Raw genomic sequence first — 27,646 nt, 5'->3', positions numbered from 1 at the left:
AACCTGGATATAATTGAAAAACAGCCAAGAGTGGTACTTAATTATTCACTAAATTCAATCTCTATATCAGGATGTGGATTGTAGCTAATGGAAAGACTGTTCAATCTATAAAGGTGGCATTGAAACCCATGGGCCAATGAACAGGCAAATTGATTGAAACTGAAATAAAGAGAAAAACAGATGCTGTAGGTTAGATAAGATCAACAGCTTTTTGGTGGTCTGTGTAAAACTTCTAACTCAGGAGACAGTTTTATTTTCCCAGGTAGCTCAATTTTTTGAGTAATTAGCTTCTAAAGCTTGTGGGTCAGACATTTTATCTGTCTGGGAGCCATTACCCTAATGTTCATAAATCACCATCCAGTTTTGGTGCAAGAGAAATTGGTATAAATGTACTCAGTAAAACTAGCAAAAATGTAAATCAAACGATCAATAAAATATAATTAATTAGAATAGTCGGACTTGAAACAACTTCATATTTATTTTTCAAATTTATTTGCCGCCCATCTCGCAATTCAGACAACGGGGAGCTGCTTACATCAGAATAAAACAACATATAATAATTATAAAAATGAAATGTATTAAAATTATAAAAAGTTAAAACAAACTAAAAACAAAGATTTGAAAGGGAGAGGTGAGGTACCTTCTCTGTTAGTCTGTTACATTTGTTCTTGAAGAAGGAAGAAGCAGGTCATTTACTTTATATAGAACAGATTTATTCTCCTGGACAATGGGCTATATCGAGAAAGATGCGTAAACCCTTCTGAGTATATCATTCTGTCTGCATTTGTAAAACATGGATTGATCCTTTTCTCCAGGTCAGCGCATGCATACATAGCAAAATCCTCTCAGGAGAGTTTTTTTCTTGATTCTGCTAGTTCTGTGGGAAGAGTAACTGAAACAGCAAATCTATTCTGGAATATTTTGAAACAAAATTGTAGAGTAAGTAAAACATTTTATTTTTGTGACAGGAAAGTGTGAGGTCAAGATCTTAAATCTTATTTTTTAATATCTCAGTATAGATGAACTGGAATTTATAATTAAGATTGAAAAGAACATTTGTTTTGGCAGAAAGTTAGAAAAAACATGTGTGATGTCCATTGGAATTTTTAATATACTTATATAAGTAATGCTTCTGGTGACATTAGAAGTGCACTGGTTGGGAAAATATATAGATATGTGTTTTTGTAGGGAGATGATGTTATGTTATCTGCATACCAAAATGATTTGCAGTGAATGTTATATAGATTGCATGGTGCAACAAGGATATCATATAAAGTAATTGAATTAATGTATCAAAACTAAAGTATTGGGAAAGAGAAGGAGTGGTTGCAAGTTAACAGTATAAATGTATAAACTATAGCAAGGTTCCAATGGGCATCTCTCATGTCTTTCTTACCTTCTGCCAAAACAAATTTTCTTTTCAATCTTAATTATAATAATTCCAGTTCATCTATACTGAAATGTTAAAAAATTAATTTGTGCAAATTGGTAGAATGTTTACTAAAGATAGATGATAGCCCAAAAATAGGAACATGCAAATACTGGTAGAAAGTGCTCAGTGATTTATTGTAAAGAAAGAAAGAAAGAAAGTTGAAAGACACAAAAATGTCCATGTATTCAAGCATGCTTCCAATCATTGTTACATAAAAGTGAGAATTGGGTATGTCAAAAAAAAAGACAGTTGAGTGTAATAGGAATGGGTTCTTTAAGAAATGTTTGTAGTAAAACAAGAAAAGATAGGGTCAAGAATGAATGGATATTAAATGAATGAAGATTAAATAAAAGATTTGTGATACAGTATAAAAAAACAGGTTGAAATGTGTAGAAAGAATGAGGATTAACTGCAAAAAATACATGAGATAGAAAGGAAGATTGAAAAAGTTCTGATTATGTGGAGCTGATGAGAACATGAAAATGCAGTGAAACATTTAAACATAAGTTATATAAAGTAGGAAATAGAACTAGTGGAAGAAAACAATGGTTTACAAGGAAAGAAAGAAAGAGAGATAAAGATAAAGTGAATGGTATATTAATGTAATCTAGCTATGTTTTATTTTCATTTTATCTCAGATGTTTAATTTCTTTGCATTTTTATTTTTTCTTCGTTTTGCACTCTGTCTAATGTTGCTAACCCTGAAAGGGAATTGTGTATTGGTCATGTATGTACAGTGTTTCCCCGAAAATAAGACCCTGTCTTATATTTTTTTGAACCCTGAAATAAGTGCCTGGCCTTATTGCCATGCGCTCAAAAGCCCGATTGGGCTTATTATCAGGGGATGTTTTATTTTTGGGGAAACAGGGTATGTAAGTAAGTAAGTAAGTAAGTAAGTATGTATGTATGTATGTATGTATGTATGTATGTATGTATGTGTATATTATATAATTATATTATGCATAAAGTAGATTGTGGTCTATTTTGTCAAATGCCTTACTAAAATCTAAGTATAATATGTCCACAGCATTTCGCTGGTCTACTAATTTAGTGACTTTATCAAAGAATGAAATAAGATTGGTTTGGCATGATCTGTTTTTAACAAACCCATGCTGGCTACTAGTTATAACTTTATTTGTTCTAGTTGTTTGCAGATTTGTTTTTTTATTATCTTTTCCAGGATCTTCCCAGGTATTGATGTTAGATTGATTGGTCTGTAGTTTCCTGGGTCTGTTTCCCCCCCCCCCCTTTATTGAAGATGGGAACCACATCAGCCTTTCCCAATCCTCAGGTACTCCAGTGCTCCAGGATTGTTGAAAACTATGGTACAGTGGTTCTGAGATAACATCTGCCAGCTCCTTCAGAACTCTGGGATGTAATCTGTCAGGTCTCAGTGATTTATATTCGTCTAGGTCAGATAGGTATTCTCTTACCATTTTCTTGCTTATTTTAATTTGATTCTCTAATTTGTCTTTTACAATAGTTTTTTTGGTACATCAGGCTATAATTTCTTTTTGCATGAAGAGTGATGCAAAGAATGAGTTAAGCAGCTCTGCTTTCTCCCTACTGCTATTATATAATATATACAGGTTTCTATTCAGTTTCTTAAATTTAAAAGTTTTATTACTCGACTACTAATGCAGCATCACCTTTAACTTCTTGGACAATATGAGGGTTTGAGGACATGGCGAGACTTCACTAATATATTAATGAATGAAAAAGCATTTTTTCTTTGAGATGTGATTCATTTGATTAGTATTCTATCACATATCCTCAGACTTTTTTGTATTGTGGTGACCAGAACTGGATGCAATATTTTAGTGGCCTCAGAATAAAGTGGTATTATCATTTCTCATGATACTTGCTACTGTCCTTCTATTGATGCAGTCTAGGACTGCATTGACTTTTCGGCAGCTATAGTACACTGCTAGCTCATACTTAAGTGGTGGCCCCCTAGGGTCTTTCTCACAGTTACTACTATTGAGCCAGGTACTACCTACTCTATACCTGTGCATTTGGTTTATATTGCCCAAGTGTAGGACTTTACTTTTCTCACCACTGAATTGCACTTTATTATATAAGGTCCAGTATTAAAGTTTGTCAGAATCATTCGGAATCTTTAATTTATTTTCCAAAGTGTTAGCTAGTCCTCTTAGCTTGGTGTTCTCTGATGAGTTCTCCTTTTGCCCCCTCATCTAAATTTATTGCAAGATTCATTGCAGCACAGCATCTCTCGCAGATGGCCATTCAGCTTCCATTTGAACATCTTTCACCAAGGAGAACTTCTGTCATGTCTTTTTCTCTGGCTGACAGCTTATACAATCACAAAATGTCTTCTGAGTTTTAGCCTTCCTTGTAGATCTAAATCATTCTCTGGAGAAATTGAGAAGTCAGTGTTCTCCAATTATCCTTCAGATATCTGAAGACTATTATCATATCTTCCCCAAGTGATATTTTCTGTAAGCTAATCAAATCCATATCCTTTAATCATTCCTTATAGGGCTTGATTTCCTGAACTTTCACTGTCTGGTAGCTAGTCCTCTGGGCTCTAATTTGCCTCTCTCTTTTTAAAATGTTCCCAGAATTGGACACAGTGCTCCAAATGGGGACCAAGCAGTAGTGAATAGAACAGTTTCTTCCTGTGATCTGGACTCTATGCTACTCCAAGATTGCATTTGCCCTTTTAGCAGCGTGCATCACTTGCTGGCTCATGCTTATCACAGAATCCTAGATTGTTTTCACATATACTGTACAGTTGCAAGCTACATCTCCTTATACACTTGTGCCTTATATTTTTCCTAACAAGATGCAGAACTTGACGTTTCTCTGTGTTAAATTCAATCTTATTTGTTTTACCATGAAGCTCAAATCTTTCTAGACCATTTTTAATTTTACTCTTTTATCTAAGTGTTAGCCACGTTTTAACCCCAGTATTGTCTTCTTTCACCTTTGTACAAATGAAATCAACAATAGAGAACAAGATTCATTGACTTTTCACTCTAGTACAGTTGGATTTTGTTGAGGGTAAAACTGCCCTCTGCAAAGTGGTGCAACGGACCAGACAGCGAATAGATGCGTTGCTTAGCAAAACACACAGATACTCACAGACTGAACGTTTAAAGAAAAATAAACAGTCTTTACTTGTAGTAAAAAAAAAAAACCACAAACTTGGCTTCTCAAAACAAAGATAACACTTCTTCAAATAATCACGGTTCAACACAAAAACATAGTTTGCTTACAATTCCAGTTCTCTTCAGTAACACAGAGACAGTTCCTTTCAGCAGTTCAACCTTCTAATAGCAGGAGCAGAAGTGAATGAACTTCCTGCCTTCTTTTATTTCTGCTTAGCACAGCCAATTAGTCATCTTGTAGCAGTTAAAATTACAGAACATAGTTTTCTATATATTACCTACTCAACCATAGGATAAGCATCCAACAGATTTCTAACAGATGTCTGTGTAATTAAAATTTTCCATGACTATTTGAAAGAATGGTCAAGTGTGCCTTCTGTCTGCCCAGGTGGTATATAATAAAATTCCATGGAGATGGCATGTTTGTTTCTATCTCCTTTTTTCCACAAATAGTTTCAAAATGTTCATGTTCCAATTCTGGAATTACTATCCATTTCTTTACTTACATTAAACGCCCTCATCCTTTCTGTTGGGTCTGTTGCTGTTCTGACCCGAGTCATGCAAGTAGGAGCAGATGCTAGACTAGTATGTTTATTACACAACGATACATGAATCAAGCAGTTCCCCAAAGCAACCTGACAATCCCCATACTGTTCCACAGTTACGCTGGTAAAGTTCAGTCCCAATTTCCCAGAGGACAGGCTCCCCAAAATGGCAAGAACACAGTCCCAAGGACAAGATTCCGAGATTCACAAGAGCATGGTCCGCAATTCTACAAAGCAAGAGCAGATTCCAGAATCTACAGAACAAAGTCCAAAGTCCACCATACAATAATAAAGTCCAAAATCCACAAGGCAAGAGCCAGTCTGAAATCTATAAGACAAGAGCAAAGTCCAAAATTCACAGGGTACGGTCCAAAATCCACAGGACAAGAACAAAGTCTGGAGTTCACAAAGCCAAAGGAAGGTCCAATGTCTACAAAGCAAGGTCCAGATGTTGTGACCCCGACTCCCGAGCCTGTCCTAACAGAGGAAGAGGACTCAGAAGGTGGTGGGGAGGAACTGATAAGGCCCCCCTCTCCAGGACCCTCCTCTCTGGCAATGCCTCAGGTTCCATCCAAAGGCCAAGAGGAACAGCCTGGGATATGCCAGGAGGAAAGCATATCGGAACAACAACAGATAGGGAGCAAGGATGATGAATACTGGCTTGATCTCAGGCAGTGTCGGAGGGAGAAGCATGCGCAGAAACGAAAGAGGTGTGGGAGGGCCAGAAATTGAGCTGAGTCACTGAGCCACACCCCACAAGGAATAAAAGTGGGTGTGATTGTTCTTCAGGCTTTGTGATGATCAAAGTTAAAAACCTGAGAGTCACATGGCGTTACCTGAAATCTGGCTTGTGCATATTTTGGATTGGACCTTGGCTAACTCTTGCTTTGTGGAACTGGACTGAGGATAAACTCTCTCTTGCTACTGTGAGTGAAAACTGACTTGGCAGGCATTTCGCAGTTTACTGCCAAAACTCTTATCTGCAAGGGTTTCTAGTCTGATTGCTTAATAAAATCGTGGCAGGCATGCCTGGTTGCGTGTTTGCCTGTGTGGGGAAGGGGGACAGAACACCAAAGTTCCACAAAGTCAAAGAGAATATATTTATTGTGGTCTGCCGGCGGCCTGTGGAGCTGGCAGCAGAATCGGACAGTGAGGAGGTTAGGGAGGAACATGGGCAAGTCCTGGAGTCTGGGGAAGGCTCGGACGAGGGCTCTGCATCGGAGGCAGAGAGGGGGGCAGGGCCATCTCGGAGTTATGTGCTGCCTCCGGAGCTTCCAGAGTCAGACATTAGCAAGGCAGAGGAACAGGGGGAGCCTGTTCCCAGAGCGCATATGCGCCGAGCTGCCAGAAGGCAAGAACAGTTAAGACAAAAGGGGTGACTCGGGAGTAGGGCTTGGAAATGATTGGCCCCTCCCATAAGTCCTAAAGGAGGATCAAAGGCACATGAGCCTTTGCAGGAAGCAACTTTGTTCGTTCTGGTCGGTTTAAATTCTGAAGCTCCGTTTTGACCCTGTGCTTCGTGTGGCCTTGCAAAGCTAATTGCCAATTAGGTCTTTGGCAGCAAGTCAAGGGAGATAAAGGTGGATTCTTATCAGCCTTATCCCAAAGGACTGTTGCAGACTTCTATCAGACTCTTTACAAATTATTTGTGACTCATTACAGGCTGTGAATGAATATAATTCAGAGCTGTTGAAATAAAAAGAGGGTTTTTGGGACTAATCCTGTGCTTTTTACTGTTTCAGGTCAGAACAATGTTGCAAGAGCAAACAGTTGTTTCTGATAAATAAACTTTCCCCCATACCTGATTGAATCAACCAAACCCAGTGTTTTTCATTAGGAGGTGTAAATCTGCTTCTTCACAAGTAGCCTTGCCAACCTCCTCTGTGTTTCTCTATGCTCTGCTCTTTGCACCAGTGGATCAAATGGGGGTAGCAGCTATTCTTCATCAGAGGCAGTCTTTTGCCGCTCATTAACATTAAGTGATCCTCTCCTGCTTCTACTAGTGTAGGCCATCTGGCAGCAACTGATAGTTAGTCCTCCCCTGTTTCTGCTAATGTAGGTAACTGACCGGTCGACTGTTCCCTCCCCCATGCCAGACGGACCTGGTACTGCATCTTCCTCAGCCCCTGAGCTCTCTGAACACTCATGCTTAACAACCCGTGTGATGGCTCCGGTTGCAACTCTTCTTTCTCTTCCAAACTAGTTTCCAATAGGGCCATCACAGTTCCTTTTCAATAAATTGTAATCTTCCAGCTCTATATGCCAGTCAGGAATATAATCACACCAAGTTTCTTTCATATTTGTCTTCTTGAGGGAAAATCTCTCTATTCTGTTTATTTTCCATGCACTTTGTGTTGGTTTAGAATCATCTAAGGTTCTTCTAAGTATCTTCTCAGTATCTATATTGCACTGTCTTCTAAAATCTGTCCCCATTGCTGACATCTTGCTTCTCACTTAAGTTCTGCTTTCTTGGCTTCATTTCTTAGAAATATGTGCTGTGGACAGAATGTTCTATGAACATCTGGAGGAATGTTCTATGGACAAATGAGTCAAAAATACAAGTTTTCAGGCTACATGGGTTTTTTTGATGCCTCAGTAAAACAAAATAGTGCATTCCTCAATATAAAACTCATTGTGGTATCTAGCAGGGAGGTGACAGAAATGGGGTTTGGGAATGCTTTGCAATCTCAGAATTTGGACAACTTACTATCATTGAAGGTAACAAAGTTTACTTTGTGGCAAAGAATTTTACAGAAGAATATTAGGCTATCAAACTGTTAAGTGAAGTGCAATGTTGTATTGCATGCAAAAATATTAGACAATAGCTAAAGAAGAACAAATTCACCATTTTGGAATGGCAGCATCAAAGTCCAAGTATAAATCCCATGGAAGGGGACTTGAAATGAATAGTTTATGACAAGAAAAATCTCAAATCTTAATGAATTGGCTTGTCATGAAAAACAATGATTCAAATTCCTAAATAATGATGGGAAACAGTGATCACCAATTATAGGTAGTATTTGGTTTGCAAGTACTCTAGGTAAAGATTCTAACTGAATCAGTGGTGAAATGTAAAATTTGTTACTGCCGGTTCTGTGGGCGTGGCTTGGTGGCTTTGAGGATGTGGGAGCAAGCCTAAGGGCATAATCAGGTTTTCAGGGACTTCCGTAAAATCAACAAGGATGAAGCCAGCCTCACTGCAGCAGGGCAGATATTCCAGAGGGCATCGCAGTTTTTCACAGAACTGCAGAAGCCCCAATGACCTATAACAGTAACAGTGATGGCTAACCTTTTTGCCATCACGTGCCAGGAAACGGGGAGGGCGGCGGAGGTTGGCGTACATGTGTGCCCACACCCATAATTCTATGCACCCCGCCCCACGCATACGATCCCCCCTCCCCCCCACTCCTAGCACATGATGGCCCGGTAGGCCCGTTTTTCTTTCTCACCTGGCTCCAGATTCTCTCTCTGCATCTGGGCAGGGTAAAAACAGCCTTCCCCACCCCCTCGGAGGCCCGAAATGGCCCGTTTCCCAACTTCTGGTTGGACAGAAAGTGACGTTTTTTGCTGTCCCCAGCCTCCAGAGACTCCGACACATGCGCACCGGAGTTGAGCTGGCGTGCCAGGTGACATGGCTCTGTGTGCCGCCTGTGGCATGCGTGCCATAGGTTCGCCATCAGGGACCTATAATGTACTCATCAGCAACTATCTGCTTGTTTAGAGTAGATCCCAAATGCTAAATGGTTATAAATTATTGTAATGTGACAGTTATTTGAAAACATTGGTGTTGTATAGAAATAAGGGCAGCTAATTCATCTGATATATCATAAAATATGTTATTTTCTCATGTCTGCTTTAAGTGACATGATTATTTTTGTATAGATTGCTTTGGCTCATATATGACTGGTCAGAATCAATTTTTATATATCTTGGTAATGTGACTAGACTAGAATAGAATTGGTGATATCTAAATATCGGGAGGTTCTCTGCCATCTGGCAACAGTATTTCTTACCTTTAAAAGGATATAAATTATAGCCTATTGATATCATATACTTTTGTTGGGGTTTAATCAGATTTGTTATGGTTCCACAGAGAAATATATCCATTTATTCATATATATCATGCTGCGTGTACAACACTAATCGTGGAAATAAAAATCTCCAGTCCTTGGTGCTCTCTGCGCTTGGTTGTTTTCTAACAGATGTTTCATTACCTAACTAGGTAACATCATAGTACAAGTGAATAAAGGGTTTGCTCTCTGTTTACATCCACTAGCTTACTCTGCCAGTGTTGGTGTGGTTTTCTCCTTGAAAGTTCCTTGAGTACAATATTGTTTTCTGCTTGATTATTTGCTTAACTGGCTGTTGGCTATTGGAAAGTATGTGTTTTGATATTTTTGTTTCCTTCTTAGAATTGTGTGTAAATGTGGCTTATCTGTACTTATCTATTGATGGTTGATTTTTCTGAATGTGAATTCCACAGTGCTTTTGGATTTACCTTGGTCCAGGATGCTCAGTTGAAGCTAAGATTGAATCTGTCCATATGCAGTGAGATTAAGGAGTTTTCTTGTGTCTTTTGACTGATAGTTGTGTTCATGGATGCACTCTGCTAGTTTTCTACCTGTCTGACCTATATAGTGACTGTTACAGTCCTTATTCTGTATGTTGTGGATGGCTTCTATTTTTTTCTTTTTGGACTACTGTTTTTTGTTTACTTAAAATGCTTTAAAGGCTGTTTGTTTGTGTACTACAGTGATGCTGTTAATTGTTTTGGGGGTGTTTTTGATGTATGGCAATGTTAACCCATTTAGTGTGTCATAAAGTTATCCCTTTTATACTGATAATGTAACCCAGTCAAGTAAAAAACCTTTTTCAAGGAAACAACCAAAATCAGAAAGCTGCAAGGGATCCACAACTCAGCTATGAGCAACATATGTTCTCTTCTATAATAATCTCTACTTAAAGCTTGATAAAATGTGAAGGGTTTTGCAGCTTTATTTTAAAAGGCAATAGTGTTGAACAGTGTGTTCAGGGAGCACAGTGTAATTTTGGGGATGATTCTTTGTAAAAAGAAATCCTCTTTTTAACCTAATGTAGGAAAGAAATATACATGATGCTGACTACCAATTTCTTTGGAAAATGAGCTAATTTCTGATATGAACATTTAAATGCAGTACATAGTTCTTGAGAGATCTTGAAGGCTCTTACAGAAAGAGTTAATGCTCATATTTATCTAAAAGGTTTCCTGTGTAGTAATTCAATCATGTTGGCCTGCTTTCAGGCAATAATTCATTGGTACCCGAACACTAGAGTGAAATGACAAGTTAATAACTGCACTAATAATAGTTTCACAACCTAACACTGTATCTCTTGCTCATGTTCTCATTGTATCATCAGCTTTCTAATGCAATTTCTGGCATGGTTAATGTAGTTTCAGTTGGAATTATTTTTTTCTGCTATACAAGAGGGTAGTACATGCAGCAGCCAGACTATTGCATAGCGTAGGGATTTATTCATATATCCTGTGTCTCTAATTCTATTATTTTTGTTCGATTATTGTTTTCTCCAAGAGAGTAAATTGACTTCATTGTGAACCGTTCCTCCTTTGCTGTTATTTTCCACTGATGGAAGGAATTCCCAATTCCCAAAAGGAATTGCTCCTTTTTCAATTTAATGATTCCCAAACTGTACCTTCATTTGCCAATGGTCTTTCAGACAGACTTCTTAATGTCAATTATAAACAGATAACTGCTATAAGAAAATGAATTTCAATGTGAGGATGCCTCGCTATGTGATATAGTGATGAAAAATTCCAACGCTGTCAAGATTCTTTGTATAAGTTTTTAAAACTGTTCCTGCTTTCGGAGGATGAAGGCTTCTCACAGTTACTGTTTTTGAGCTAGGTTTAGCCCAGTGGTGAAATGTAAATTCTCCATTGTGGGTGGAGACAGCAGCCAGTGTGGGTAATCCTCATCCAATCAGCCTGAAGGACTGAGTCTATCCACAGGATTAAATCCCGCCCTTGTTGCCGGGTAGACCAGTTTTGACTCAGTCCTTCAGTTAGGACTGGTGTGTGGTCTCTAGCTGTCTCTCCTTTATCTGAATTTCTGATTGCTGTTTGAACTTTTTGGTGTGATTTTACTCTGGACTGTTTTTTGACTACGATTTCTGGATTTTCCTTCAGATTCTGGTGATTTTGGACTGTGCTGTGAGTGTTCCCTGTTGCTGGGGCCCTGTTCTCCTTGCCTAATGGTGCCTCCTGGGAAGGCGGGGGAAATTCCCCTGGACTGTTATTCTTTGGCGCTTCCTAGCTTGGAGGGGAGGTCGTTGGGGACCTTTTGGAACTTTGTCTTGCTCAAACGATCCCAGCTCCCTGGTCACTCAATTTTGGCCGTTTTCGCACCGTTTGAGCGGCTGTGGCCATTTTGTTTCATCGAGGGTGCAGCGTGGCTTCGCTTTCTGACTGTTTGGCCCTGTTTTCTGCTGCAGATTTGGAATCGCTCTTCTCCACACCTTCTGGCGTCCGGATTCCTGCCTAGTAACCTGACTGCTGCCTTCCTTAGCCTGCATGATCGCGCGGCCACGCGGAGTGCCTTCCGTTCTACCGACTGTCAGCTGGGACCACTTTCACTGATAGCGCCTTTGCTCTTCTCTAACCACCCTCAATTGCCTCCAAATCGCTGTGAAAGACTTGTGGAGACTTCAGCTCTCCCGTTCTTTAGCTGGGTAGGCTGATTCACTTGGGCCTTACTTTATCTCATAATTTTACTGACGGCTGCCATTTGTTTTGTATACTGACTAACACGGCGGCCATTTTGTGGAGTTTCCACGCTCCCCCTCATTGGCTGGACTGCACTATTGTATACGGAGGGCCCCTGTGGAGTTTCTGCCCTCCCCCATTGCTCCTTGATTGCCCTCTTGATTGACTGCTCTTGATTGTTTCATCATGCCCAAAGCAGCCGCTAAATCAAAGCACTGTGGCAAGGCCGTAGCTTCTTCTGCTAGCCAATCAGATGGCTCATCTGTTGCCCCTCCTGTACCTGCCCAGACTCCTATTGAGGCTCGATCTCCGCCCCAAAGGCTGCATTCACATCATAAAGGGCATAAGAAACATGGTGGTATTCCCTCTAAAGTGGAAAAGCGCCGAGATAAAGTGCTTACTAAACTCTGTGATAAGGCATGTGCTGAGCGGATTTCATCTACGGGTGTGACACCAATGGCGGTGGCAGATGTGGGGGCTACCCAGGATATTCGTCCGGCGACTCCTGACCAGCTATCGCTTCGGGATTGTCCGGTTGCAATTTCCACTTCTGACCTGTGGTGCGCTGAATCCTCTACTCCGGCCATCATTCCAACTCCAGCGGTGACGCAGGAGGCAACCATCGCTGTACCTGCTGCTATTTCTGCACCTCCTGCCTTGCCTGACCAGTTATCCTCTGACCTTTTGCAAAAGCTCATCGAAGCTGTGGTGCAGAAATCATTGGCTGCTAGGTCCCATCCTCCCAGCAGAGCCAGTTCGGTGAGGTCTGCCTCTCCTGAGCGACATCACACTGCAGAGCAGATTGTCACCGGACAGCCTTCTTCTCCTTCTGCCTCTCAAGCCACTCAGGTGTCTGTCTTGTCTGATGTTGATGATGTTGAGGGTTCCGGCTTGTCTGATGACGATGACCTTCCTCCGGACCAACCAGTCGTGTCTGGCTTGTTCCCGCAGGCCTTGTTTAAATTCTTGCTCTTTAAGGCCATTAACATGGCCCAACTATCGTCTCCAGTGGTCCAGCCCTCTGTTCCTGTCCCTCCCGGGGCATTGGACCCGATGTTTGCGGAGCCGGCTAAACAAGTCACGGCTATTCCTACTCCTCCTCTATTTTTGGAGATGGTCAAACGGCAGTGGGCTTCACCCGGCTCGGCTCCCCTGCCCTTGTCTAATGACAGAAAGAACTTTAATGTCGCCTCTGACCTGGACTCGCTGCTCCAACTGCCATCTGTGGATGTCCCTGTGGCTGCCCTTTTACCTAATACTAATGTCCCTGGAGACCCTGATGAGGGATTGCGACCTGAGGAGCGTCGTTCTGACCTGGTCCTCTAGAGGGCTCATCTGGGGCGGCATGGGCTATCCAAGCCTCCTCTACGGCTTCTTTTTTCAATCGCACCACCTTGCTGTGGCTCCGCCAACTACAAGAGAAGCTTTCCCCGGACGATGCGCGGATCAAGCAGGACCTCAATAAGATTATTGCAGTGGTCCAATTTTCAGCGGATTCAACCCTGAGCGCCGCCTGCTTTGCAGCTAAGTCGTTGGCGTCTTCGGTGGCTGCACGTTGCTTGGTCTGGCTCCGCCACTGGCAGGCAGATGCCAGGCACAAGTGGCGGTTGGCTGCTATTCCATTTGGGGGGCCCCGGTTGTTTGGGGATGCCTTGGAACCTTTCTTGACTGAGACTCGGGACAAAAAGAAAGTCTTGGCGGCTGTTTTCCGCAGGGGGGAATCTCGTTATGTACCTTACACGGCATGGCCTCAATCTTGGGCTACTGATGGTGGGGGTCCTTCTTCCTCCTCCTCCTTTTTCCCTCCGCCACGGCCATTCAACAATTTTGGCAGGCCCCGGGGTTCCCAAGATAGGATGTCCCGGGGAAAACCCTTTATGTCCAAACGGCCCTTTCGTGGGGGAGGAGGTCGTTCCTACCGACGTCGTCACTAGTCGCATCTCTGATCCTCCCATTGGCGGCAGATTGGCCCTCTTCGCTGCCACTTGGGAGAAGTCCATTTTGGATAAATGGGTCCTGGCCACTTTACGATTGGGGTCGGCCATTGAATTTCTTTCCCTCCTCCGAGCACCTTTGTCTGCTGTCTGCTTTCTCGTAACTCCGAAAGGAGGGTGCTCATGGACACTGCGGTTCAGCATCTCCTTTCGATCAGGGCTATCCAACCGGTCCCTTCTGATCAAATTGGGACAGGATTCTATTCTCGAGTTTTTCTGGTGCCTAAGTCCTCGGGGGGGTGGAGACCCATTCTGGATCTAAAACGGTTAAATCGGTACGTAGTGTACCGGAAATTTAAGATGCAGACGCTTAAATACATTCTTGACGGCGTTAGGAGGGGCGATCTCCTTTCTTCTATTGATCTTACTGAGGCCTATTTGCACATCCCTATTCTCCCGTCCCACAGACGTTATTTGCGGTTTTGTTATGGGGGGGTGCATTATCAATATCGGGCTTTGCCCTTCGGGCTTTCGTCCTCCCCTCGCACCTTTACTAAGGTGTTGGCGGCATTGGCCGCTTATCTCAGGCTTTCATCGATCAGGCTCCTTTGTTATCTAGATGATATTTTAATTTTGTCGTCTTCCACTCACCAAGCTACCCTGGATATTCAGTTTACTCTGAGAACATTAGCTGCCCATGGTTTTTCCATTAACCTGGAAAAAAGTCATCTGGTCCCTTCTACTTCCCTGGTTCATTTGGGGGCCCTAATTGATTCGCTGCAGGGTAAAGTTTTTCTCTCTCAAGAGCGTCAGAATAACTTGAGGGATTTGGTAGTTAAAGTCGAGGGATCTCGGAAGGCCTCCCCGTATGTTCTTTACCAACTCTTGGGAAAGATGATTTCTGCCATTGCCATTGTTCCTTGGGCGCAACTCCACACCCGGGAGCTCCAGTGGTTCTTTAACCTTTACAGAAGGCGGGCAGAGGCACATCATCCAGTCAGATCCTGCTTCCACCCGCAGTTCGCAGATCCCTTCAATGGTGGCGGTCCCCGGCAGTTTCGGCGGGTTCCCTCTTCCTCGAGCCCCAGAGGGTGGTGGTGACAACGGATGCCAGCCTCCGCGGCTGTCGGGCGCATTGTCAGGGTCAATTCGCCCAAGGCGTGTGGAACGAGGTGGATGCTTGTTGTCCGATCAACTGGCTAGAGTTACAAGCCATTTTCCTGGCTCTCAGAGTGTTCCGTCAACTACTATCCGGTGCCCATGTCCTTGTGTTAATGGACAATGTAATGGCCAAGGCGCATCTGAACAAACTGGGGAGCACCCGGTCAAAGTCTCTATTGTCAGTGGCCTTGAAAGTCGGCCTCTGGGCAGAACGTCACCTCGGATCCCTTCGGGCGGAACACATATCGGGCGTTGACAACATTCAGGCGGACTGGCTGAGCCGACAACAGGTGGACAATGCGGAGTGGCGGCTCCATCCTCGAATCTTCAAGAGCCTGGCCCTTCAGTTCGGGACTCCGGTTGTGGACCTCTTTGCGACTCGAGCAAACGCACAGTTGCCTCGCTTCATCACCCGGTTCCCAGAACCTCAGGCGGAAGCTGTCGACGCCCTCCGAGCTCCTTGGCCACAAGGCCTTCTATACGCATTCCCACCGGCATCCCTACTCCCCAGAGTGATCCGCAAGCTCTTGGACGAACGGGCGGAGGTAATACTCCTGGCTCCTCACTGGCCACGCAGGGCATGGTTTGCGGACTTGGTTTCCCTTTCTGTCGCTCCCTCCTGGCGCATCCCAATCACAGCGGACACTCTGACACAGGAGGCATTGAGCCACCCAGACCTTACGTGGCTCAATCTGACCGCTTGGCGGTTGAGCAGCTCTCTTTGAGCATGGCTAACATTCCGGGCGATATTATACAAACAATCCAGGCCTCCCATCGCCCTTCAACTAACAGAATCTATTCTGCCACCTGGCGGGCCTTCTGTTCTTGGTGTGACAGGAATAGCGTGCCTGTCTTACAGCCTTCGATCGTGGACGTCCTGGTGTTCCTGCAGCAAGGATTTGCTGATGGCCTCTCGCTTAACACACTACGACGCCAGGTTGCGGCCATCTCTTCGGTACTTACCTGCGGATCCCTCTCGTCATTAGCTCAACATCCTCTAATCCGGCGCTTCCTCCGCGGTGCTACTAACTTGTCTCCTCCTGTCTTATACCGCTATCCTACCTGGGACCTACTGTTGGTTCTAGAGTCCCTCATGGGGCCTCCCTACGAACCCCTGCGAACAGCGTCTTTGCGGTTGTTGTCATGTAAAGTCGCCTTCTTGTTGGCTATCTCTTTGGCTTGTTGCATCTCGGAGGTGGCTGTCCTATCCACCAGGGCGGATCTTTGCGTCTTCCACGCTGATCATGTCGTCCTCCGCCTGGACCCTACTTTCGTGCCGAAAATCAACTCCGTGTTTCATCGCTCTCAAGAGCTTATCCTCCCGAATTTCTGCCCACGACCCTCTCATCCTCGCGAACGTTGTTGGCACACCTTGGATGTCCGACATGCTCTTTGCATCTACATTAAGCGCACAGCTACATTCCGATGATCAGAGGCTTTGTTCGTCTCTTTCCTTCCTGTCTCCTTGGGCCTTAAGGTGTCGTCTTCTACTATCGACCGCTGGATCCAACAGACTATTGCTTGGCCTACGACTTCCGTTCTCTGCCACGACCTTCTCATGTGACTGCCCACTCCATGCACAGCGCAGCTACGTCGGCAGCCTGGGCAACTCAGGCTCCACTGCTGGAGATTTGTCGAGCGGCCACGTGGACCTCACTGACTCCCTTTATTCGTCACTATAAAATTGACTCTTTTGCCTCTGCGGAGGCAGCATTTGGTCAGCAGGTGTTGCAGAGGGTTGTTTATAGGGAGGTTGTTCCGGACCAGCCTGGTCCCACCAAGGTCTCGGGACAGTAAACTTGGGTATGTCCCACACTGGCTGCTGTCTCCACCCACAATGGAGAAGGCGTTGGTCCTACCTGATACGTACCTTCTTGTTGGGTGGAGACAGCAGCCAGACCGCCCCCTGTGCCAGTCTGGTCTCGTGTTTCTGTCTCTAATTCTATCATGTCTTGACCACACACCGAGTCTGTCCTTAGTTTTTGTCAAAAGCTGGTCTACCCAGCAACAAGGGTGGGATTTAATCCTGTGGATAGACTCAGTCCTTCAGGCTGATTGGATGAGGATTACCCACACTGGCTGCTGTCTCCACCCAACGAGAAGGTGTGTATCAGGTAGGACCAACGCCCCTTTTGTTTCTACCGGTTCTGTGGGCATGGCTTGGGGGGAATAATGTGAATGGGTGGGCGTGGCCAACTTTTTTTTTCTTTTAAAAGCATTTTTTCTACAACTTCTTCAGCCAAAGAGGTTGTTAAAAAAATGCTTTTAAAAGGCTGACGATCCCAGCTGAGTTGCCTGATCGTCAGAGGCTTTTGTTTTCTTTTAAAAGCATTTTAAAAGAAATGCGAACCGGGAGCATTCCACCCCTGGTTTAGCCTAATCTGTACTTCTAACTTTGGGTTTTTTCTGCTCAGGTGTACAACTTTGCTTTTCTCCACATTACATTTCATTTTGTTCAATAGGGCCCATTGTTCAAGTCTGTCAAGATTTTTTTGGATCCTGAGCTTGCAAATTTGATGAGTTCTCATTCTAAGTCATTTATGAAGATATTGAAGAATACTGGGCCTAAAACAGAACCTTTGTCAGGGAAACTCTTAACATTCCACTTTGATTTGGATGCTGGCTTAGATATTTCCTCCTTCGTTGACAATAACTTTTATGAGACATAATATATTTCCCTAAAGCTTGACATTATGAAAGTTATGCATGTTCGGAAGGAAGTTTACAAAGTCCTTGCTAATTATTATAAATATCAAAACACAATGGAGACACGATGAATATATTGTATTAAAGCATGGATGAATATAAGAAGTAATACCAGCAGTGGTGAAATCTGGTTTGCTGGCCACACATGTGTGCCGTGTGCCAAATGTGCACTGCGTGCACGCATGCGCAGTACACACCAAAAGGAAGCTTGGGAAGGTAAGTAGAGCAACGTGGAGGGAGGGTGATTAGCTGTGGCGTGCAATCGTAGAAATCTTTTAAAAAACTTTTTAAAACCTTTTTTTACTACTAGCTCGGGCGAATAGGTAGTAAAAAAAATGCTTTTAGAAGGTAAAAAAAAAAGGGTCTGACAATCACAGTTGTGCCATGCGATCATCAGACCCTCTTTTTTTACCTTTTAAAAGCATTTTTTTACTACCTACTCGCCAGAGCCGGTAGTAAAAAAAAAATGCCTAAAAACTAAAAAAAAAAAAAAAAAGTTCCGACAATCAGCTGAGCAACACGCAATTATCAGAACTTTTTTTTCCTTTCTAAAGCATTTTCAACTACCAGTTCCGGAGTACCGGTAGTAAAAAGAATGCTTAAAAAGTATATATAAAATCTCGCGTCGTTTAGCTGATCGTCGGAACTTTTTTTTTTTTTTTTTTTTTTTTACATTTTTACTACCGGTTTGGTGAACCAGTAGCATTTTTTACTACCAGTTCAGGCGAACCAGCCCGAACCGGTAGCATTTCACCCCTGTAGCCCAGGTAGCAGGATTCTTACAAACATATGTAACAATGAAAATAATCTCTCTTTTTTTTTGATAAATTTTTATTTATTTATTTTTTAAAACAAAAAAAAATCATAAAACACATATTTTCAAAATGAAGCTTTTGCTCCCATCACAAATTAAAACAAATCATTAACAAATCTTATTTTCAATTAACACAACTCAGTATTTTAAACAAATATTTCCCGCAAATCTATCTATATAACTATGCCATTATTCCCAAAAACCCGTTACTTAAATCTTAAATCCTAACCAGTTATCAATTCATTTTTCTCATTTGCTTAGATGGATATTTTAATAATATAAATCATACAGTTATATTAAACAGATTAAACATTCATTAATTAATTATTATTAAACCTAACTCATGCATTTTATCTTAACTATCACTCTCAACATACACCTCATTTTAATTATCCCACCTCTTTTTATTATCTTTGATGTTAAACCAATCATTTCTATTTCTTGACTGTTAATTACAGCATAACCCTTTGTTTTGGCTGTTGAATATAGCGTATTTTTATTTTTTAGCCATTACCCAGCATGCCCTTTGTTTGGCTGTTAAACACAGCATATTAATTTTGTTTTTTGGCCATTACCCGGCATCTTCAGGTTTGTTTGGCTGTTGAACACAGCATCTCTATTTTTGTTTTTTGGCCGTTACACGGCATATTAAGTTTTATTTTGGCTGATACCCAGCATGACCATTTGTTTGGCTGTTCAATACAGCATATTATAGCTTTTTGGCTGTTAAATACAGCATGTTCATAGTTGGTTTAACAATCTCTATTAAACCTTTCTTTGTTGTTTCCCTCCATCTATGCATTGCTTTTCATTTAATCATATTTTTCTTTATCCTTTTTCATAGCATTCATAAAATTTTAACCTTGAGACATGGTTCTTGCTTAAAACATATTTTTAAGTATATTTTTAAATTCCTTTTAGCATTTTCAATTAATCATATTCACCCTTATTCTTTACCTTAACATTTTACCATTAAAACATAGTTCTTGCATTAAACATATCTTTACATGTATTAATTAGTTTCATTTAACATTCTTAATTTCTATAAAAGCCTCCCTTTAATTTATTACAATCATCTTTATTTTATTTTTAATCACATTATCTTCATTTCCTCGTCTGCAAACATAAATTTTCTTCCATTTTCCAAGTTTTTAATTTTATTCTCCATAAGTCCAATTAAATCTCTTTTCATATTTTTATTCCGGATATAATGTATCAAATCTCTTTCTTTTAAGACTGCACTTAATCCTTCTTCTATTCCTGCACCAAGATTCAAATTATTATTTGTTTAACTATAGGAGTTCCATTGTAGATTCCTTTTCTTCACCAAAGTCCAGCTGCTTGCAGTCAGGAAAGAAAAATCCTCCTCCACAGTTCAGTAATTTTTTTATTTATTTATTTTTTTTGGTAGAACTCAAAGTTCTCATAACAAAGGGAGGTTAAAAAGTTCCTCTTTACCTCAGATGGTGTCTCTCTATAATCCACATTTCCCATTAGTCATGCAAGACTCCATTTTATTTCTTATTGTATAACCATCCACTTTATTTTCTTTTAGTTAAAAAAGTATCAAATCTTTTTTTCCTTAGTCCAATTCAAATTTTTAAAGCGTTTAGTCCTTTTACCATATCTCTATAAATTAAGTCTCTTAGTTCTGTTCCAAAATTAGTTGTTTCTCGGGTCTTTGTTCTTTAAAGTTAAAGTTTAAAAAATTTCCAAAGCCTCTTTGTTGCTTAGCCACTGTTTTAGGCTAGGGGTCTTCTAGTTACTAATATAGCTCCAAACGTTGTTACAAGCCTGGGCTGTTGTCACTCACCCGGCTTCAAAAGGCTCCATTTTATTTCGCTTTCCTCCAGCACTTTTCTTACCCGGTTGCCCAGCTTCGTGGCAGCCGCCATGGCTGCTGCCGCCGACTCATAGAGGGTTCCCTCTGACCTCCAAGGAACTTGCCTGTTCCTCTCGGTCTTCTGAGGCACCCCTCTTCTTTCCCCATCCCTGCAGGACAGGTTCAGTCTTCAGACCCATCGGTGGCGGTTCGGCAGCCGGGGTTTTCACGGGACTCATCAGAGCCCGCTATTTCCCCGACTGTCTCGCTGCGACGTCAACCGGAAGAACAATGAAAATAATCTTAACATACACATACATCAGGAGCCAATTTAGTGTAGTAATTAAAGAACCAGACTAGAAACCAGCAGATCCTAAGTTCTAAGTCCCACCTTAGCTGTGAAAGCCAACTGGGTGTCCACTCACTCTCTCAACTTTAGAAAAGAGCAGTGACAAGCTACTTCCCCAAAAAAACCAAAAACCCTTGTCAAGAAAACTGCAGGGACTTGCCAAAACCTCTCCAGGCATCAACACACCTCAGTCCAACTTTCCCATGCAGAATTTGATGTTTTTGATGCAGGAGAATGGAGAGCAACTGAGTATACAACAACAAAAAATTGAGAAAAGCTCTTACAAATAAAGAATTCTCATTTGTATGTTAATGACATAAATGGGAAAGCATTGTCACTACAAACTTTCTTCACTGTGCTTGGGACAAATATGAATTGTCCAGATTCAAAGTTTATTTTGTGTAATACTTCCTAAGAAAAACTGAGTGAAAGTAAACATGATGTCATGTTTTCAGCCATAATTTTGAGATTATGGAGGAAAGTAATCTGACTATTTCTGAAATTCATTTAAACTATAAATATGTGTCATGAACATACAAATGAGAATTCTTCATAACAGCTCTTCTCAACTTTTTGTTGTTACCTACCCGTTGTCCTTCATTTTCCTACATCAAAAACACCAAATTCTGTCAGAGACTATAAAACTAGGGCAAGTACTGGGAAACTTTGTGATATTTCATAAGTTCTCTGTAAGAGAAAGCTGTCTTTGAAGATTGTTAGCCTCCAGGGAAGAGTACCTTCAAAGTAGGACAAAATAGACTTTGACTCTTTATTACATACTGGTTTCCCATGGCATTCTGTATCACGTTTTAGTGCTGCTGTGTCTATGTATCAGCATTTTTCTCATCATCTCTCCCACTTCTCTTTGAGTTCTTGAACAAGTCTTTCACTACAATATGGAACATTTTGCGAGTGGTTTAGCTAGATTAGTTATTAGGTTAATTAGGGGACAGGTATGGATTTTTTTTCTTTTTATCTTATTTATATTTATATATTTATTTATACCCGCCTTTATTATTTTTACAAATAATTCAAGGTAGCAAACATACCTAATACTGCTTCCTCCTATTTCCCCCAAAACAACATCCCAGTGGGGTGGAGTGGAATGAGAAAAAATGACTGGCCCAAAGTCACTCAGCTGGCTTTCATGGCTAAGGTTGGATTTGAACTCAGTCTCCTAGTTTCTAGCCTAGTGCCTTAACCACTAGACCAGGGATGTCAAACTCAAGGCCCATGGCCCGAATCCGGCCCACGGGGTGCTTAGATCTGGCCCACAAGGCCGCCCTGGAAACAGCAAAGAATTGGCCCACAGTGCCTCTGCCAGGGAAAACAGCACTCAGGAGGGTCTTGTGTGGGCCCCCCCCAGCTCCATTTTCCCTGGCAGAGGGTTGCAGGAGGCCATCCCAGCCAAAAACAGAGCTTAGGAGCAAGTTTTCGCTGGCACAGGGCTCAGGCCACAGGCATCCCCAAACACGAGTGATGTCAAGTTGGCCACGCCCATCCTGGCCATGCCCATCCTGTCCCCCCCAAGGTGAAACAAAACCCTGATGCAGCCCTCAATGAAATCAAATTTGACACCCCTCCACTAGACCAAACTGATTCATGAGAGAATATGCATTAAAAAATAACAGAAAAATATTTAATAACCTGTGTCAGGTTTAAGACTTCTATCCTCCAAATTCAAGAATTTTAAAAGAATCAATTAGTATTATCGGGAAGGAAACTGAGGGCACATTTTACATTTGCATATTTATTTTGATCATAGAGAGTTGTCTAATCAGGGTGGCCCATGAAACATGAAATGTTTTAGATTCTCTCACTTGTCTTCCTCAGCTGCAAAAATGATGTTTTAAAACTTCTTCTGTCTGTTTGTAACCTTCAATACCCAAATCAGTTGAGAGGCGTGTGTGTGTTGAGATTGCAGTTGGATCAATGGATTTGTTCATTGTATTCATTTTCTTTTGGACAAAGAGGGAAATTCCTTATCTTGGTAACAAGCGAAATAGTGATTGATATTTTCCTAGCTATGAATTCAAGAGTGTGCAGTTTCATATAATAATATTTAAGTTAAAATATATAAAGGCCACAAAGAATCATAATTTGATTTGATAACTCAGATGCCAATACATGTCCTCTGCTTCTTTTTAAATTCTTTGCTTACTTTTTCCAAGTGACTGAATATTCATTAAATAATTGAACACTCATTATTTTCTTGAGATATTTGTTTTTTGCCATTGGTTATTGAACTATTGCTGTATAGAGGACTTTGTTTCTTATTGTCACTGACAGCATAAGTAGAGCCAACATTTATCTATCTCCTCTATTGATCTGGTGGTAGAGAGATTGCAAATAATACTTTCTAGCAAGAGGGTAACTGAGCTACTGAAAATTGTAAAACAGCTATAACTTTTTATATGGATTCAAATGCATTAAGTATCTACTTAAAGGAATACACATTTCTTTGACCACCCATAATAGAATTTCTATACCTTTTTGTGTAAACTTTATACTACTGTAGTACTTTTCATTGAATATGAATTGTTTCTAAGTCCAGTTGTGGCCAATGATAGATATGCCATTTATCTTTGATTTCTCTCATTTAATATCCTGATATAGTTGCTTTCACTTTTTCCAGGCAAGCACAAATGGTAAATTGTACCTGCCTGGCAGAATATATATTCTCTTCCAAGAAGATCATCCATAATGCTGTGATGTGCTAATACCATGATAAGTGCAAAGTGAAATCTGAAGATTTCTCTTCAGATCATGAAAGAATGAACATTTTTTACTGCAAAAGTAAATAATCTGTAGCCTTGAGGTCATATTAGCTTGCCAGCACCCTGTTGTACCCCCTACAATGGACATGTTTGTTTCTTTGTCGCAAGACTGAGAGATTTTAAAATATGAAAGGGTACCTAAGTCTTGCACAAGCTTAATGTTCCATTTTCACACCTTACATTGCTATGAAAAATCAGGCTGATATTTTGGTGCTCTGTGTGAGTATTTCAGTACAGAAATGCAATACTCAAAAGACAAAAATGTATTATCTTGGGCTAAAAAAATTGCCTGCTCCCTTCAAAGAAACATTAAAAATGTAAACCTAGTGTACTGTATTGAGATCCGATGCCTTTCATATGAGATAGTGCATTTTACCATTAACATCTGTAAAAGAAAGAAGCAGGGACACTAAGCAGCATTAGAGCAATTGGAAATGGAAAGCAGACCCATTAGTGTACAGCCCTCAAATTAGAGCCGGTTGCAGGACTTTGGTAATCAGCTGACAAGGTTTTCCCAATGAAAATTTGAAGCTGAGTTATGTGAAATTTCACCAACTACTGGACCCAAGCCTGATTAAAATTATTACCTTCAAAATTATTTCCATAGTTTTCTGGACAACATAATGATAATTGTCATTCAAAAGCAAAAACATTTAATTTTTCAATAATGGGCCACAGGGTGGTGCAAAACTATCACAACATGATGCCAACTGGGGAACTGTGGCTTCTCTTTTTTCAGTTGATGGGTTGATATCAAAGGGACTCTAGTTTTTCTATCTTCCTATGAATTTAAGAAAAAAAATAATAAAGGGAATGGGGAGGGGATTTGTATTGCTCCTGTATTTGCTATATGCAATTGCAGCATATTCCCACAGATATAGGAACTGATATGTTAGGTCTACACATATGTAAAGAGACATAATGCTTGGGATTGTATGTGTACTGCTTTAATAGCAGTGTTACAGCTCCACACTTAACATATAGTTACTATAGCAACCGAGGTTATAGCAACTGATGCTCCTTAGCAACAGTGCCAGGAAATAATCCAGTACCAATTAAAAATAAACTGTTAGCTAGGGGAGTAGAAACAGCAATGGGAGAAGTAGGGTAGGTTTTTTTCTCTTTTTTTGTGAATTGGTTGCTTTTTCATTCTGAGACTTGGAGGACTGGCAGGGCCAGGAAGAATAACCCTTTTTCTTTTGAACTTGGTAGCTACGTTATTTTCTTAAACTAGTAAGTTAGAAAGTATCTGCTTGGCATGAGCCTAAGCCTCCCTGAAAAGTAAATTCTCTAGAGAGAAGTGAGGAGGTCTTCACTCCTCTATATGTCACATCATTGCATAGCACAGCTTTCTAGTCTTTATTAGCATACTGATTAAAGCCAGTAGCAATATAGGCTCTAGGGGAACTTCCTAATGTGTTGCAGAGATGCATAAACCTATATTAGAAAGACAAACTCCTATTACTGTATCATGAGAACTACCTCTTCCTCTCCTCATTCTCCTCCCTCCCCTTCTTCTCTATTGCTATCTTTATAGCAGATGAGCAAGCAAGGATTATAGAGTGGGGGTTTTTAATGCAAAGATGCGTATGTATAATTGTTTTGAAAATTAACAGAAATACCCTTAGGTCAGTCCAGAGCAGGAGTGTCAAAGTCACATTGTCACATGATGTATTGGGATTTTTTCCCCTTTGCTAAACCGGCTGGGGGCGTGGCCAGCCCGTGATGCATCCGGCCCGCGGGCCAGGAATTTGAAAGCCCTGGTCTAGAATGTGGGTGTGGGTGTGGGCATGCACGCTATGTCTTATCAACATTTTTGCCTTCAATGTAGACATTGGGGAAGTTCCTGAATTAGTATTCCAGGGGACTTTTTATTTTTACATTATGTGTAGAAAATACTTTACTAATTGTCACAAGTCAGAGAGTAGTTAAAGTATTTCCAGCCTGCTGTGTTACAAGTGTAACATTGTGTTACAACTTTAAAACATCTTGGGATCTTTTAAAGAGCCAAATTGTTGGGGAATCTGTGTACTACTAAAACTCTCCTGACTGTAACCTTTAACAGGATAAAATGGTACATCATAGGTCAAAACCTTTTCAGCCAAGGTATCTCAAATGGGATAACTTACATAATATCAAGACCCGTTATTATGTCAGTGGGAATGAAATTTTTGGAAATTGTTGCCATTTCAACAGCACTGTGGTGTTGCTATTTTGCACCACCACGATGCTTTTATAGTCATGTGATCCTCATTTGCAATGTTCCTTGATACCTTCCCACAAGTCAATGGGGAAGTTTGGGAAGCTTGCAGGGAAAAAGTCAATGGGGATCATGTGGCCATGGCTGACAGAGGGATGATGGCAAGGAATTTGGACTTGTGTATTCTCTGTTTAAGTGAGGAAATATATCTGAAAGGATGACCAACAAGTCACAGGTTATTTAATAGTTTATAAAACTGATTATTGTATTCTAGATAATGGCTTGAGAATTAGAATTCTATTGGAATCTCTAATTTTCTTTATTATAACTGATACTCACACCTTACTATAAATTGTGTTAAAGAAAATCTGTTTACATGATTGATTATTCTGAAGTGCTAGCTCCAAATTCTATTTGTTTACATTTTGGTGGTAAAAGGAAAAGCAAGTTAAAGAAAAGAGTATGGGTAAAATAAGAAATTAACTTTTTTTCTTAAAATGGCATACAAATAATGGAAAATGAAATACAAAATTGTATCTTCTTGATCTTGCAATCTATTTTATGCCCTGCATATATATTGTCCTAAAACGTTTGGGAAGTTTTTCTTTATTTAACTGATACATTTTTTAAAAAAAATATTGTATTGTAAGAACTAAGTAATACATTTTATTATCTGTGTATAGTGTTATTTATATAGTGTTAACTAGAGATTATTAATTGATGATTTAGGTAACAAACATTTAAAGATAGGGAAAAGGTTTATATAAATATTAACTATGGTTAAACATAAGATTGCTTACATTGTATATCTACAGCTGAGTATAGCATTGATAAATAGCTGCAAAGTGCATTACATTATTTTGCGTATAATAACAGTTTGTATCATATTCTTAACACAATAGTAAAGTCTCCACTATATTTAATTGATCCATGCATTTTCTCTCTCTTTCTTCTCCATTACCCCACCTCCAAGTAACAAAGCTACAAGTCAGCAAATCAAAGCGGAGTATAGTTCTTGTGGCCAATAAGCCTATCCCTCTGAATTGCTCTGTCAAGTCTCAAACCAGCCCAGATTCTCATTTTGCAGTCCTATGGTATGTTCATAGACCCTCAGACACGGATGGGAAGCTCATTCTGAAGACCACTCACAGTTCTGTATTTGAGTATGGCACTTACGCGGAAGAAGAAGGGCTAAAGGGAAGATTGCAGTTTGAGAGGTCACTCTCTGGGGGTCTCTTCAGTCTGACAGTGCAGAGGGCACAGGTCAGTGACAGCGGTAGCTACTATTGCCATGTGGAAGAGTGGCTGCTCAATCCTAACCATGCCTGGTATAAATTGGCAGAGGAGGTTTCTGGCCGGACTGAAGTCACTGTCAAGTTACCAGGTAATATTTCTCAAGGGCTAAGCAGACTATCTTTAAATAGATGGGAATGGAGGAGCTCTGGAATCTTTGCATGTAAATAGTGCTTGGTTTCTCTTTTCCTTTCCTGGTCATTTTGTTTGTTTGTTTGTTTGTTTATATGCCACCAACTCCAATACTGATTTGTGGCAACTTCTAACAATTTAAAGGGATATTCTTATTTTCTACTGGCTGGAATTTGTTGTCCTTAACAGCATTAAAACTTCAAATGCGAAGCAGCTTTCTGGACCAATGCATAGTTGACCAGTCCTGCCAAGTTTTGTCTTGTAATAAACATTACTTCTCTTATCTCTCAATTTGTGGAATGCCAATCAATTTATTTATCTCTCCCTGATTCCATGGCAACCTGTTATTTAATAAAACTACTCGATAAAAGCTTTCAGAAAAGTCCTTGAATATAACAACTTAGGTTGCTGATTTTAGAATTAGAAGTATTTAGAAAACCTTCTATATTTTTAATCTATTTCCTACATCACAGTATGTAGGGCACAACCTATTATCACTTAAAATATCTGTCTCTCATAAAAACAAAATTTGATTGCTGGAGAATTCTGGGAGCTGCAGTCAAAACACAACTTGAGAATACCAGGTGTTA

General features: G+C 40.8%; 1 protein-coding gene across 1 annotated transcript in view; it reads left to right on the top strand.

Annotated features, from left to right (window-relative positions):
- IGSF3 (immunoglobulin superfamily member 3) overlaps positions 1 to 27,646 on the top strand; it is a 111,186-nt gene that overhangs the window by 74,771 nt on the left and 8,769 nt on the right. Inside the window, exon 7 of the mRNA XM_070943718.1 lies at positions 26,605 to 27,015. Within this exon, the coding sequence (XP_070799819.1) occupies positions 26,605 to 27,015 (411 nt within the window). The remainder of the gene's footprint in view (positions 1 to 26,604; positions 27,016 to 27,646) is intronic.

Source organism: Pituophis catenifer, unplaced genomic scaffold (genome assembly GCF_029215685.1).
Source record: "Pituophis catenifer annectens isolate HBS135680 unplaced genomic scaffold, rPitCat1.0.hap2 SCAF_4, whole genome shotgun sequence".
NCBI classification, from domain to species: Eukaryota; Metazoa; Chordata; class Lepidosauria; order Squamata; family Colubridae; genus Pituophis; species Pituophis catenifer.
This window is presented reverse-complemented; position numbering and strand designations above follow the sequence as displayed.